At 26.5% G+C, this 16274-nt stretch overlaps 2 protein-coding genes across 5 annotated transcripts in view; both read left to right on the top strand.

The window, feature by feature from the left end:
- LOC136092219 (uncharacterized) overlaps window positions 1-8587 on the top strand; it is a 35586-nt gene extending 26999 nt beyond the window's left edge. For all 3 annotated transcript variants that reach the window (XM_065819980.1, XM_065819978.1, XM_065819979.1), the window contains 4 exons: window positions 3719-3941; window positions 4040-4124; window positions 6025-6055; window positions 8123-8587. In XM_065819980.1, coding sequence (XP_065676052.1) covers window positions 3719-3941; window positions 4040-4124; window positions 6025-6055; window positions 8123-8191 — 408 coding nt within the window. In that variant the 3' untranslated portion in view covers window positions 8192-8587. The remainder of the gene's footprint in view (window positions 1-3718; window positions 3942-4039; window positions 4125-6024; window positions 6056-8122) is intronic.
- Window positions 8588-8724: 137 nt separating this feature from the next.
- LOC136072031 (nibrin-like) overlaps window positions 8725-16274 on the top strand; it is a 38083-nt gene continuing 30533 nt past the window's right edge. The window contains exons 1-4 of one of the 2 annotated variants that reach the window (XM_065819977.1): window positions 8725-9558; window positions 9667-9720; window positions 9817-9893; window positions 9974-10107. In XM_065819977.1, the coding sequence (XP_065676049.1) occupies window positions 9519-9558; window positions 9667-9720; window positions 9817-9893; window positions 9974-10107 (305 nt within the window). In that variant the 5' untranslated portion in view covers window positions 8725-9518. Of the gene's footprint in view, window positions 9565-9666; window positions 9721-9816; window positions 9894-9973; window positions 10108-16274 lie in introns of both variants that reach the window. The other variant, XM_065819976.1, reaches the window with a different exon arrangement.

Here is a 16274-nt window from a genome sequence, read left to right on the forward strand (position 1 = left end):
CTGTTGCTTGCTGTAGTATCAAATACCGAAGCGACAACTGATTCTTTTGCTTCTAAGAGATCATATGAGGCATCAGCTTGAGTTTGTCCTTTAGAATCAATTAGTTGTGGCACACCCAGCAATTTTCCCTATGAAAATTCTGGTGAACCTGACAGAAGAATTGCTAGACGTTCAAACTTATCACCAAGAGAGTCCTGCAGTAACTTTCCATCCCAGTGCATGGCACCAAATTGAGGTGGTTTTTCCTTTATTTTCTCCATTATGTTTTCTGCAATGTGCTGTCTGTTTGACATTCGCTTTCGACGCGTAGTTGAACGGGATACGTCGAAGTCGTCTAGATTGCCACCCGCTGCTTTTATTATAGCTGAAACTATCATTGTAGTTTGATTGTCGGACAACTTTAACTGATCGGCTGCTGTCGTTAACTCGTCACATTCCATAATTTTTCTGGGAACTTGAAGTGTAACAAATTCTTGAAACTCTATTTTTTCAATAATGTGATCTGGCTCAAAATCCGGATCAATTTCCGTACAACCAACTTGTGCATTATCCTCGGACTCTTCAAAAAATTCATTTCCTTCTAGCTCTGCAGCTGCTCTTTTCTCTAGTCTTTCTGTTTCTTTTTCTTGTCGTTTTTGCTGCTGTTCAATTCTGGTCAGAAACTGTAAAGCCTTTGCTTCAAAAATTTTATCCTGGCCATTCATACTAGACTTTCTTTCATGTTTCTGACCAAGATAAAATGCAATGTCATCATCTTTGTGTTTCTGAGATAGAAGTCTAGATTTTCTTATGTCATCAATTGCATCTGGAGCACCAATGTCGAAAAGCATATCAAGCTCTGAGATGAAGTTTTCTCATTTGTTACCAGGGTCGGTGGCATGACTTCTATTTTTTTTTAAACTGGTCCATTCATTCCATAATCCAAGAACATCAAACATACAGTTTTGTCTTACTTTGGTTTTGATGCGAGCCATGTGCCAAAAATCTGCAACACTGTCTGCAACGATGTAAGAAATTTCTTCATTCTTAACACTGTTACCAACGCTATCAGGATCATGTCTCAGATATAAAACATACTTCATCATCTGTCTGTGTGTAGGTAACTTTGCTCCTGTAATTGATGAACATGGCTGACCAATCAACCAAAAATTTGTACTAGTTCTAGTGGTAGGTTTTGAAGATGGCGGAGTTGCGGGAACACTCGAAGGTAATGGCGAAGATGGTATAATTGGGTTTGTCACTTTTAATTCTTTTCCACTCCTAGTCAACATTTTCTATTTTTTCTAAACAAAAATGCAAAATTGTATGTACCAAATCATAGCATGCAGGTAAAATAAATAACTATTATAACAAAAACATTATTTCCTATGTGTTTTAGAAAATGACATACAATTTGTTTGATTTGGGTCAAATTTGGGTCAAAATTGTGTAAAATTAAAAAAAAAATACTCACAATAGCTTAAATAATCATCAACTTATCAATTGGCATCCATAACTTAATTAATCAATAACTTAAATTGATCAATTTCAACATTTTTCGACAGTTATACTAAAAATAACATAGCGTTTTTGTACATTTTCTGTTAAAATTTACTTAAAATGTTCAAGAGCTTTGAGCAACCCCTAGAAGACTTTAAATAAATCTGTAAAAAATGTTTTTCAATAAAGCATTGATAGTTATTTATATAGATAGCATTGATATATATATATGTATATATGTATGTATGTATTTATGTATTTATGTATGTATGTATGTATGTATGTATGTATGTATGTATGTATGTATGTATGTATGTATGTATGTATATATATATATATATATATATATATATATATAAATAAATATATTTATATATATATATATATATATATATATATATATATATATATATATATATATATATATATATATCAAAATTTATTTTTAACCTTAGTATAATTTTATTTTGGAAAAAGGTATCAAAAAAAGAAAAACAATTTTAGAAAGAATTTTTATTGTATTTTATTTTTTATAATAATATAAGAATTTAAAATTTTTTTACAAAATATTGTCAAAAAATTAAAAAACTGACTAGTAAAAAATATAAATGGGAAAAAAAATTGGACAAAATTTTAAGACTGGTTTCAAAAATATTTCAAAAAGCTATAAAAAAATAATTTAAAAACGTGTTGTTCCTCCATTTGTTTTCAAGCACTCTTGTACTCTGTACTCGTTCTGGCATTGAATTCATTAAAGTTTTGATTACTTCATCAGGCACATTTTTCAAATGATGAGAGATAGAAGATTTCAAATCTTCCAAATTGTAAAGTTGTTCTTTACCAAGCTTGTGATCAAGCCACGACCATAAATTCTCTATTGGATTCAAGTCTGGACTATTGGCAGGCCATGGAAGCACTTGAATTTTATTAGAATTGAATCAATCGCTAACAACATGCGCTTTATGACACGGCGCATTATCTTGCTGGAAAATAAATCCATCTTGCAACTGCCATAAATCAATGCTAGGTATAAGCGAGTTTTCCAAAATTTCGATGTACCTTTCTTTGTTTAGTCTACCATCGAATAAATGAAGTACGCCAACTCCACAGGCACTCATACAGGTCCAAATGCCTATTGACCCACTGCCTTGTTTTGTTCATTTCAAAATGCATGATTCATCAAACCGTTCGCTTGGAAGTCTACGCAACATTACACGACCTTTTCTGTTGTCTACCTCAATGTTCATTTCATCACTAAAGACCACACGGCTCCACTGATCTGTTGACCAACTTTTATGTAGTTTGTATCACTCTTTCCTGGCAAATTTTTGTTTTTTATTTAAGCCTGGTTTTTTTGCAGCAGCACGCCATAAATAATTTAAGTTGTGGAGGACCCTTCGCACAGTTCTAGGGCTTGCTTTCAGACCATTTGACAGTATCCATTTCGTAGACAAGTCTGTAGATGATGCTTGTCTGTTTTCTTTCATTAATCTCACTAACGAGCGAATATCACGGTCATTTGAAATTTTATTGCGTCCAGTTCTATGATGATCATTAATTAACCGGGTCTCTTTGTATCGTTGAATTATGTTAATAATACAAGAGTGAGACCTTCCGAGCTTTTCTGCTATTTGTCTGATGCTATAGCCTTCTTCTTTTAATACAAGAGCTGCGTATCTGTCTTTTTTTTCGATCTTTGCACGCATTTTTGCAATATTTTTATATCCTTATTGCAATTCAAAAAATAAATGTTTATTTGATATCGAAACTCAGGTTTCGACATTTTATTTTATAGCCAATGTAATAAGCAATTAAGACAGTTAAAAAAAATAATGGATTATTATTTTTAATTAGTGCAAATTAAAGATTTGAAAGTGGTCGTTAAATTTTGTCCAATTTATTTAAAGAAGATAAATACTCATCAGTTTTTTAATAAGTTAAACACTATTTAATTAGAATTTGATTAAAAAAATTATACCACTTTAATCCGTATGTTTTAATTAACAAGATATTAAAAAAAAAAAGTTTAATATGTAAATTAGAATCTTCTTAATTTTAATTTAAAGATTAAGAAACCAACTAAAAAATGAGTGGTCCACCGCTGTATATATATATATATATATATAATATATATAGAAGAATATTTATATAAGAATATTTTTGTTGCAAAATAAAATCACTTATTTTTATTGGTTTGTTATTTTGCTTATTGTTCTGTTTGCTAATTTTTTTTTTAAAGAAACCGACAAATGATGAATTATCAGAGAATTATACACACTTTTTGGTAAACATAATGGATTTAGATGATCAAATAAATGAGAAAAAAGTTGATGTAACATCAAAATTATCTTACGAAATCTATGATGAGAATAGTTCTACGCGAAAATATAAAATTAATATATGTACTAGTAAAGGTTGTTCAAAATCAGCTGAACATCAATGCTTCTTCAACAGTTTAACTTGTAATTTGTTGTCTATACTTATAAATTTTACATCTTTTGTCTATAAATGACTGCACAGTGCAAAATAAAAAGTTTGTTCATTATTTGTTTTCTTTCAGCAATGTGGCTAGTTGTCATGATCATAATATCAATTCTGGGTGGCATCATTTTTATAGCACTTATAGTGTGGTGCAGAAGAAGAAAGTAATTAATAAACATGTTTTACATTTATACATGGAATGCTAATAGTTATATATAAAATACTGATATATAAAGTTTATAAAAAATTAGAGTATAAGTAGCGATAATGCAGAACCAGTTATTAGTGCTGATCTTCTCTGAAATGCCAATAAAAATAGACATAATTCTGAGGAAAAGTTTATTACTTAATCACCAGGGGGTCAAATACATTTGATCTTATAAAAATACAAATTTAAATACCTTAATTCTAGGTTTCCAAATACAAATTCAAATACAAATATATTTAATTGGCATTTTCCAAATACAAATATTTGTACTTTAGTTTAAGAAAAAATGTAATGATTTTTTCAAAATAAGAAATGGTCTAATAGAAGAATGAAAATAATTCTTCTCACAAACTTTTTATTTATTTTAGTGTTAAAAATAAAAAAACAAGGAGCCTTGTGGTATTTCACAAAGAAAACCCTGTTAAACTTGTTTATGGCTTTGCAAAAACATTTCAATCAAGTACAAATACCATTATTTAAGAAATTTTTTATTCAAATACAATACGAATGCAAATACATCTAATTAGACTAATTATACCAAATAGAAATACAAATTCGAATACAAATACGTATTTGACACCAACCCTGTTAACCACTATACAAATTACATTTATACATTACCATTAATGTTTTTTTTTACATTCTTAGGCCTTACATTATTGTACGCATGTTTTTTATTTTCAATTTTATTTGGTATGTTTTTGTTATATTTAATAAATTTTATTTTATTAAGTGCTGCAAGTATGATATTGCAGTGATTTAACAAAATAGAGCAATCTTTCCTTTATTGGAGCTATACATTTTCCCTTACTTAATTAGTGATAAAATCCAAGTTTTAAAGAAATAACTTAGTTTAAAAATAAATACTTATTAACCTCAAAAATAATTTTTTATTTAGTGGTTTTTAATTGATGAAATAAAAGAATGTCATAAGGTTTTTGTACAATTTTTTATTTGTAAAATTTCATTTTGCCTGGGCAATTTTAATCCTATTATAAGTTTTGAATGAATTGTTTAAATTGTCACTTTAAAGATAAAAATAATTTAAAAATGAAAATTTTTCCAAATCAGGAATAATATTATTCAAATTTAGGAATATGGTTGTCTTGATTGAAGCAAAATATAAAAAATAACAGGGCAATCAATTAGATCAAAATATGGTTAAAAGTATAGTAGGTTTGTTTGTGCTTATAGTAGAGTTGTTTGTTTTATAGTTAAACATGCTAACATTTTTAAGCATATTGTATGTCAGCATTTAAATAAATAGCCAACATATATGTTTATATTCATATATAATCATATTATATGCCAGTATTTAACAAGTAGTAAATATATGCAAAAATTTATAATATTTAGCAATATTTGTAATATCTAATATTTTCCTAGCCCTGACTATCAACCCCTGCTAAATCTTGTAATTTTACTTGGGCCAGGTTTGTAAGAGATGCCATATTTAGCCTGGGACCCTGTTCATTTACTAGTTTGGGTGCACTATCTGTCTTATTTTTGACTTCATAGTAGTATAATTTTAAATACTTTTCTATTATACTTTATTTTTGCCTTGAGAACTGTTTAATTATGCTTTGTTCAAAAAAAAGTTCTTTATCTAATGTACTTCATTTTATTTACATTCACTGCTCGTGTGTGACCATTCAGCAAATTTATTTGCTGAATAGTCTAATATAGAAAGATTATATGTTAGTAATATATTATATACGAATAGTCTAATATATAAAGATTATATATTAGTAATATAAAGATATTACTAGTATATAAAGTTTGTTAGAATTTTTTTATATGTTAGGTTATAATAATTCAATTCAAAAGCAATAAATAATGTTAATGTTTTTTTATAGCAACACATGCACTTCTTCTGGCAATCAAGAAGTAGGTTTTTTTAATTCTCCAATGTGTTTCTTTGTTTTATTATTTTGGTAGTTATGAAAAATACAAGACTATTTTCCAATAAGAAAATAGTTCTATTCAATAAGCTTGGGCTATACTTGATTAAATCTTTTTAAGTTAGGTTGTTAACAAAAGATTTCCAGCCACTGGTGAAAAAAATTGTTATAAAAAATTTTAGCAATCACAAATTTTGTTTCTATTAAATACAAAAAAGTTTTTTTTCAAAAGAAGAATTTTGAAACAATCATATTCTTTTCAAAAAAAAATATTTTTCAGTCACACTCTTTACAAAAGAAGAGTTTCAAAACAATAACATTCTTTTTAAAAGAAGATTTTTAAAACACTCAATTTTTTTTTATAAAGAAGATTTCCAACACAGTCACATTCTTTTCAAAAGAAAATTTTTAAAATTGTCTCATTTTATTTGAAAGAAGATTTTCAAAACAATAACATTTTGTTTGAAAAAACATTTTTTAAACATTTTTTTCCGAAGAAGATTTTAGAAACAATCACAAAAAAATTCTTTCTATATATGTTTTTTTATATTTAATTTAAATTTATTATTTAAACTTTCATCTTGTTGCAATTGATTGTTGAATATTTTAATTTCTTATAACTCCATAAAATTGTCACCATTGCTCAGGAGTGCATTATAAATGTTCCTTAGCCCAATCTTTTCTTTTGATTCTTTTTATTTGACAATGCTTTTGTTGGAGCAAATCTTGCTACAAAAAAACTTGATTTACTCAAATGATTGCAAACATTTTGAACACCATGATCTCTTTTTAAATCTTTTACCAGCTTTAGTGAAAATTTTCTTCAGCTTTCCAAATAATTTCTTTATTAATGTTAATGACCATTCTTAGCTGGACATCATTTCCTTTGCATATTTTTTATGGTACCTAATTTTGTAAACTTTTTAATAATGTCTCCTACACTATTAGAATAATTTAATTTCTTTTACTTTTAACAATTAATTTTTTTATAGATACAATATTTAAATTTAAATAACAAAATTTTTTGTATTTTATGTCATATTATTTATTATTTTAAAATAATTTTTTTAAGTTTTTAAAAATTACTGTAAATGTTTTTAAAGATTTTTTTGGTATCTTTTTTAAGTTTTATTATTATTTTTTTTTTTTGTATATTAACTACATAAGTTTTTACAAGTTCAAAACTTTTGAACATGCAAAGTGCAATTAAAGAGATAAAAAATTTTGTACAATAAAACAAAAAAAAAGTGTTACTAAAAAAATTTCAAGTAAAAAATAACTAAGTAACTAAGAACACATGTAATCTTTAATAAAGTTAAAAACATTTTAAATTTATTTATGGTATTTTTTGGTTTATTTTTTTTAAACTAATGTTTTACTTTACTAATTTATATAAGGGTGTACCAGGATGAAAATTTTGAATTCCAACCGGAACTGAATTTGCCGGAAATGTTAATAAAATATTAACATTTCTGGCAAATTGCCTAAAATATTGTAATTCTGGTTGGAACTGGAATGACCTAAACGTTAAAAATAATAGCTGAAATTTGCCATCGAGTTAAACTTACGAAAGTTAAAAATAAATTCTTAAAAGTTAGGAATGCCTGATATATGATACCAGTGAGCTAAAAACTATTCAGCTAGATGAAAAACAAATTAGAAATATAACTAACAACCTTAACTTTAGTTAACTTTTTTATATTTGCTAATAAAGTACCAAAAAAAAACACGAAATAAAAATTATATTTTATTAGTAATTTGATTCAAAATTAAGGTTATTATAAAATAGTTTTATGTTAGAAATGATTTTAATTTTAATAACAGACTCGCTCTTTGATTTTATTTATATAGCCTTATGTCAATAGCTTTTCTTTTATCAGTCAAACTGGCTCTATAACTTTATCAAAGTTTTTTTTTCTTTTATTCTTTATATTTTTAATTATTTAATAGTTTTTTGAAATTATTGTTCAAACATAATTATGTTAAAAGTAATTTATACACAAATGAGCAACAACATTTGATTTATTTTTTTTATTGTGTTTTTTTAATTTAGCCTTCGCCCATTCCTCCCAGAAAATTTCCAATTGTTCCATATAGTGAATACAATAGTACTGGATGTTAATAAAGAAAAATCTAGAATCAGTTTCACAAATAGTTTTACATTGGGTAATATACATGTAATATAGATGTAAAAATTTTATTAAACAGACAATTATTGTTTGCAAATTTTTTATTATTTACACAAATATTTTAATTAAAGATTCTAATTTGTAAAGAATCTATGTTTATGTTTGATTAAAATGCATATATTTTATATACTTTTATGTTTTGAAAATAGTTTGTGTATTGATTTAAAGCTTTTGAGGTTTGTTGATGTTTGTATTTGTTTATAGTAACTTAAAATTTTTGGTTTGTAACATATTTTCATTTATTATTTATAGTAAAAAACTGTTATACATATTTATTTTTTTCTTTTTGTACATTAAAAATAATTAAAATGATCTTGAGCTTTTTTCTTTTTTTTTTGTTTTTCATATTTTTCATTCTTAATAAAAAAATGATTGCAAAAAAACTTTTAAAAGTTTTAAAAAGGGTAGGAAGAAAGGTTCTAGGAAAGGTATTATTTTTTCTTTATGTCTATATTATTTCAATTAAAAAAAATTGACAGATCAATTTAAATTACATATGCTAAGAGTAAATATTTTAGTATTTCTGCTTCATTCTTAATAAAAACATTGGATGTACAGACATTGTCTAGTATTGAATCAGTTTAATTAAAAAAAAATGATTTGAAAAATGTAATCTAAATTTAAAAAAATGATTTTGACACAAGAGCTGGCATCAAAATTTGATCATCTTGGATAAGGGCCAGATCTCTAAAAAATGTGCAACGGCTATTTTTAATACTAGAATACATATGGAAACCACCTAAGTTCATCCTTGTAATCAAATATTTTTATGTTCACAATGTGGCAATTAAGGTCCAGTTTATTAAAATAAAAATTATTTAAAATTTTTCTAGTTGCTTTAAATTCGGTTGCAAGCAGTTGCAGAAAACTTTATTTGCAACATATTACACAGTTTTGTCTCTGTTCTGTATTAAATCTAAAAGTTTTGAGTATCTCAAATTGGTCTCAGAAGAACCTTAAATGATCCCATTGATATTTGCATGTTTGGTAATGTTAATGACATCTAATAGATTTATCAAAACTATAAAAAAGCTGTTTTTAACATGATTAAGATTAATGAGGCCATTAATCTTGAAGGGGGTTTGCACAATTTTCGACACTCATCATTTTACAAGACACAGTTTGATTTTTTTTTTCTTATCTTTAGTTCTCTTTGAGTAATGAACTAATTGTCATTAGAAGTTTTATCAGTTATAATTTTCTTTAATATTTTTGTTCAGCAACATTTATACACAATGCTTGTAGGCTATAAATGAATAAATGTGGATTTTGCAACAGTTAAACGAACAGGATTTTGAAAGTAAATGTAGAGTTCTTTATTTTTGATTTCTGTGATTGGTTTGTTTCTATTTTGTTTTATTTTTAATTTCTATTATTGATTTATTTCTAATTTCTGTGACTTGTTTAGATAGTATTGAGTTTCTTCTTTTGCATGGAAGAAGTTATATAGTTGGACGCAAAGGTAATTATAAATTTTTTAAAAATGCTTATTTAGGGCTTCATTGTTTGTTAATTTTTTTATTATTGTTAAAAGTCCTTCTTTTTTTTACAACATTAGACTGTGACATTGTTTTAAATGGTGATGCAACAATTAGCAGAAAACACGCTGTGATAGAAATAAAAAAGAGATTGGATGTATTTTTTCTGCTTATACTTATTAAATAAATTGAAAAACAAATAATCTAGGAATTATATAGGAAGATCTGATTTATTAGGATGAAGAGGTAACAATTGTTGATAAATCTAAAGTTGGTGTTTATGTTAACAAAATCAAAGTTCAACCAAATCAAGAAATCAATATCAAAGCAAATGATGTTATTCTTTTTGGAAAATATTCAGTTAACTTTATGTATGCCAAGTTTATTTTTTATGTATGCAAAACTGCAGTAAAAAGTTTCTTTTAAGTATTATAATTTTTTTAAGCTTTATTAAATTTAAATTTTATTATATTATATTAAATTATATTTATTAAAACTATTATGTTTATTTATATCATTATTTATATTTAATTATTTATATTATTTATTTTTAATTAATTATCATTATTTATATTTAATTATTTATATTATTTATAATTGATAGTTAATGAATTATAATGAATGAATAATTAGTTAATAAAAAATATTAATAAATAATGAAAAATATAAAGTTTCGAACTTTGAATAGAATCAGAAAAATTAAGTTTTTCTGATTCCATTCAAAGTTTATACCAATTCAATTGTTTTTATCTAATTAATTAATCAGTTCGATTGTTTTATTTCCATGATTCATGAGATTTTTTAATCATTTTATTTGGTTTCATCTATTTACCACTGCATATACACTCAAAAAAAATTTTCCTTTTTTTTAAGGGTAAAAATAAGGAAATAATCCCCTAAAATCAGCACCAGTAAAGATTTCCTTGAAATAAGGAAATTAAACTTTACCATAATGTTTTTGCTTTAAAATCTTGCTTTTTGTTTAAAGGAAATAATCCCTTAAATTTGACACTAGAAAGTATCTGTTGAAATAAGGAAATCAGTTTTTAAGGAAAATTCTTTCCTTAATGCATTTCCTTAAAATGGATTTCCTTAAAAACAATGAAATCTATAGGTAATAATTTTCTATATATAATTAAAGTTTCATTAATGTATACAATGCAATTTGATGTTTTTACTGTAATATTATTGAGGCAATTATTTTTTTGATTCTTTACTTGAGGTAGTAAGAATGAGACAGTATTTCCTTATTTAAGACAACTGATTGAGTAAAACTACCTTACCGTATTATTAATTATTATTGTAAGTTTACTAAATGTACTTTTAATAAACGCATAGTCAATAACATAAAGATAAACACATAAAACATAATAAAAGCTTTAATCTACAAAATATATAATACTACATCATAAAAATACTCAAATTTTATGATCTGAAGTTAAGAGTTCCATATTTATATAGTTATATTTTTAACAATAATATATATGCACCAGATAAAAGCAAAAAGAAGTTTGAAAAAGTCTTTTACTTTTTACAATTTTTTTACTGACTGAGCTCTAGGTTGTTTTTTTTGCCAAAATTTAATTGATATAATTTGAACTGCAGAAATTTGAAAAACCATTTTGAATTCATTTGGATATTCCAGAGAAAATACCTTAAATAAATAGTCCATGCATTCAATCATATTAAACCCTATCACACAGACTTTGCCATCACAAACAATACTTTTATTTAGCTGATTAACATGCACAGATTGCTCAATAAATAGCATTGGATGAGCCAGTTATTCTGCTACATCTATGGAGCTGCTTGGCTAAATAAAGAAATGACAATTTTTGTATAATATATAAACCGTATAATATATAAACCAAATTTTCAAAATTAATATTATTTTTAAATGAACTTTTTACTGCTTGTTATTTTTAACAAATGTTTAAAAACGCTTTTAAAAGTTGTTCATAAGAAGTCATAAGAAATAATGTTAATATTGCTACAAATTGTGCATTTGTCAAAAGAATGTTTGGTTGTGCTTGCATCTTAGCAATAAATGATTTCTGCATACTATACTGTATATTTCTATCTCCATTAGCTACAAAATCCTCACTACAGTACATGAGACATCATGTGTTTCATTAAATAAATATTGGCTAGAAAAGTCACATGCAAATTTTTAATTGTTTACTAGTAGCAAACCCTGATAATACTATGCATTCTTGAATTGCGAAAACTGGAACATTTTTTAGGACAGTTACCTTGGCCACACAAAAGATCATTAGAGGCATAAATAGCATGTCCCTGCCTTAAATGCCATACCATTAAATTTGCAGAACTGAAAGACACAAACAAAATAATGCAAACTCATACTAAAATGTTAAACTATTTAGATAACACTGATTTTTCTAAATTATATAACTAATAGACAAAAATATTTACCTGATGATAAGAGTCAAAGCTATGCTCTGTTTGTATTTTTTTTTTGTTGGTAATTTTTGGTTGAAAACATGAATTAATCACTCAGAATTCTCTATCGATATAAATAAAGCAACGCTTAGCTAAATAAAAATACAGTTTTTAACAGATAGTATTACCTATTTCAGTAAAAAAAAGTTAACACATTTTTATCTATTCAGTAAATACAATAAATAATAAACTATTGTAATATAAATGATGGGTATAAAAAGATAAATGCAATTTCAATCATTTTACAACAAAAACATCTGAATCATAAAAAACCTGAAAACTTCGATTTAAACTCAGCTGTCAACTGTATATTTGTGTAGATTTATACTACAACACATCTAAAACTAAAATTACAATACACATTTTATTATCTGTTTCTATTTATATGCGGTGTTATTTTAACCAAATTCCAACAAACCCCTCCCCCTCCCCTCACCTTACTGAGTGGGGGGGGGGGTCTACACCACATAAACACATACAACCATTGATGATTGAAAAATAGGGTAATTTAAAAATGCTGGCATTTTTGGTGTGGATTTGACAAGTTTATAATGTTTGCATTTTCAGATAGTTAGGTCTAATGGTCTTATATGCTCTTAATCTTAGATCAAAACAAAGTGTTAAAAAAATTTACAAGCATCTCAAAATGGCTGAAAATTAGACTTTTTAGGCGAGTGGACATTTTGCTTTTAGATATATTTAAGTTCTAAACTGCAACAAGCTGCCTATGTTTTGCCCGTTTATTGCAGACAGTAGTAGCTAATCAGAAAAGCTATCTGTAAAGACTTGTGGATGAACAGAATAATGCTACAGTTAGCAATTTTAGGATTTTTTCCAAAGTTGAGGAGGTCATAATTTTTTTCTAATTTAACACAAGTTAATTAAAACCACTTTTTTAAAGAGAGGACTATCCAGAAAATAGTTATAAATATAGTAGTCTGTTTTGACCATTTGTAAATCGAGGGAGGCCACTGTGTCATGTTTGTAAGGCTATAATTTCTGAACTGAATAAAGTCTGAAATTTCAAATTTAACCTATATACATAATGCACATAACAATATGTAAAAATCAGGAAAATCAGAGATTTGGTTGAAATTGGTTGAACAGGCCATTGGTTGAAATATAATGATTTGACCCATATGTAGAGTAAAATGGGGTCAAATGGAATAGTTAAGGATTTTAATTATTTATTTTTTATGGAAAAAAGATTTTTAATTTTTTTTTTTTAAGTTGTAAAGAATATTGAGCTGTATTTAAATGTATAAAAACCAAATAATTTTTTATGAAACTTTATTTGAATAAAAATAAATTTATTCCATTCTACACTGAAATTCGGGGAGAGTTAAATACGCAAATATAAGTGTAATTAAAACAACACTTTGTTAAAAAAACAAAAAGGCAATTAATAATAACAATTAAAAAAACAATCAATAATAACAATTTAAAAATCAATCAAATAAAATAAACTTTTTTATTCATGTGATGATGTTGAGTCGTTTAGAGGTACTTAAGGTTGAGTTGAGTTTTTAGTTGTGCTGCACTTTTTGTGCAATAAAACTCAGTGCCTCAGGCCTTGTTACGAGATTTCGCTGCGTAGCGAAAATGCGTAGCGCATTTCTAAGTAACTCAACTCATCAAATATATTTTGCATCGTTAGAAGTTATATTGCGTCACTAGCGTCTTTTCAAGTACCGCATTGTAATTAAAGTTATTTTATTAACGCGTTAAAAATCATACAAACAGTTTGATTTTTTCTTACTATAACAAAAGTTACAAATAAAATCTAAGTTCTTATTTAAAAAATCATTTTTATTATTTTTTTCAAATATGAACTAAATTTTATTTTGAAAAAAAATATTTTTTTCATGAAACGTAAAATAGTCTTTACAGTTGAATCGATGTATACAAAAACGTTCTAAGTCATAAAAACTATTTTTTCAGGGAACAAGAAAAACTTATTAAATCCAAATTATTACTTTAATAAATTCAAAAAAAAATCTGGATGCTTTTTGACATCTTTAAATATTAGATTTGTTAGAATATATATCAAAATTTGTGATATATATATATATGTGTTATACATAGTTAAAGTTGTCTGACTTAAAAATAGTTTTTATGACTTAGAACGTTTTTGTATACATCGATTCAGTTGGTTTTTGGTTATTTGATTAACTGTTTGAAATTTTTTTTTTTATTTAATTTGTGAACTCTTTTTAATAATGTTTTTAAACAATAGAGTTTTTTATTATTATTATTTATCGGTTACCGATAACATATTCGCGATCATAATTTATTTTCATAAATTAAACGGACGTCTTTAAAACTTTACGTTATTGAATTAACAATAAACAAAATACCTTATTAATAAAATATCAAAATAAATCGTGCATTTTTTAAACTATTATGACTAAAAATAATTTTTATATTTAAAAGGAATTTATATATTTAATTCCTTAAGATAAAACTTAAAACACTTTTTTTTTTTTTTCAACTAATTTTTAACAACAACAAAAAAAAATTAAGAAACAAACTGTTTCTTTAACAAAAAATCTATTAGTTTACAATTGCGGTTAAATGCTTTTACTTTATTTCTTCTGAATAAACGTTACGTTACGTCATGTTAACGACAATCAAAAGATAATTTAAATATTCTAAAAGATATAAGTTTTTGCGTAGCGCAAAACTGCTGAACGCGTAGGCAAATCGCCTTTTCGCAAGCAAAATGCGAGCTGCGTAACGCTTCTTAACAAGGCCTGGTGCCTTGTTAAGAAGCGTTACATATTGTTTTGGTATGCATATTTGACATAGTCAAACATGCATAACCAATTTGAATTTTCACACTGGTACCATTCCATATTTTGACTTGCTAAAGCTTTGCCTAAAACTCTTCAGCACTTTTTACACTTAAATTGGCTTGCAGCTAATATTTTTGTTGGCTTGTTGCTTGATTTATTTGCTGTTCGCAATTAGAGCTAAGTTTACATTGTTTTTTAGTTTGCTTTGCTGGTTTTTTGCTCTCAGCATCTTTCAAGTATTTCAGGTTTGTTGAGACACTCCCCTTCGAATCTTGGCACATCTACATTTTTTCTTTTTTTGTGTGTCAACGTGTTGGATATGGAACACTTGTTGCAAAGCTGCTGCAAGTGATTGGGCTGATTGCAGTTATTTTTCAACCTCTTTTTGAATTTCCTTTTGAATATTCGGAGTTACTACTATATTGAAGGTTGTTTGCAGACAGGATGACTTTGGAGCTGATGCTATGTCACATGCTGATGCTAGATGGTGTAGATTCAGAGGGCAGTGGCTGAGGTTTTGTAGTTCCTGGTGCTAGTATTGGTGATGGTACTATCATAGATTCTAGTTGTTGAGATGATGAAGGCTCAGGTTCAAATGACAGTGTTTTAAACATATTAGCAATTTGCAACTTTGACTGATCGATTTTATTGATGTTGAGTGGAAACAAGCCAGTATTCTGAAACCCAGTGACTATTTGGGTACGTTTAAAAACTTCACCAGAGCTGAAAAGTTTTTTTTGCAGATGACTAAAACATTCTTTTGATAAGTTGCTGAACTTTGTCTCTGCATAAAACTGTCGAAGTACTTTGTGCCAAACTCTTGACATGGCAATAAGCACCAACATTAAGTGGCTGCAGAATATGTGACAACTGAAATGGTATGCAAATTAACAAGATATTGTTTTCGATGCAATTAAGTACGACCCAAAAAGTGGCATGTGACACATGTCCATCTACAACTAAAATATGAATATCTAAAATTAGATAACTAAAATTAGACTGAACAACCTGAAATTTTCTTAATGGCGGGAACATATTAGTGAGCCACTGCACAAACTGCTTATCTTCCATCCATCCGGATGGGAGATTAGCGTATATGGCATCATCTGGACCACTTAAACACTAATCTCTGTACAAACCTATATACATAAATATATATAGCAACAATGTACATTCATACATTGTACATACGTACATTGGATACAATTAAGCAGCAAACAAATAAGTCCTTTTAATGGTTAATTTTACATTTCTTAAGACAATAAGCACGTAAACAACATAAA

The sequence above is a fragment of the Hydra vulgaris genome, chromosome 15, assembly GCF_038396675.1.
Source record: "Hydra vulgaris chromosome 15, alternate assembly HydraT2T_AEP".
Taxonomy (NCBI): Eukaryota; Metazoa; Cnidaria; class Hydrozoa; order Anthoathecata; family Hydridae; genus Hydra; species Hydra vulgaris.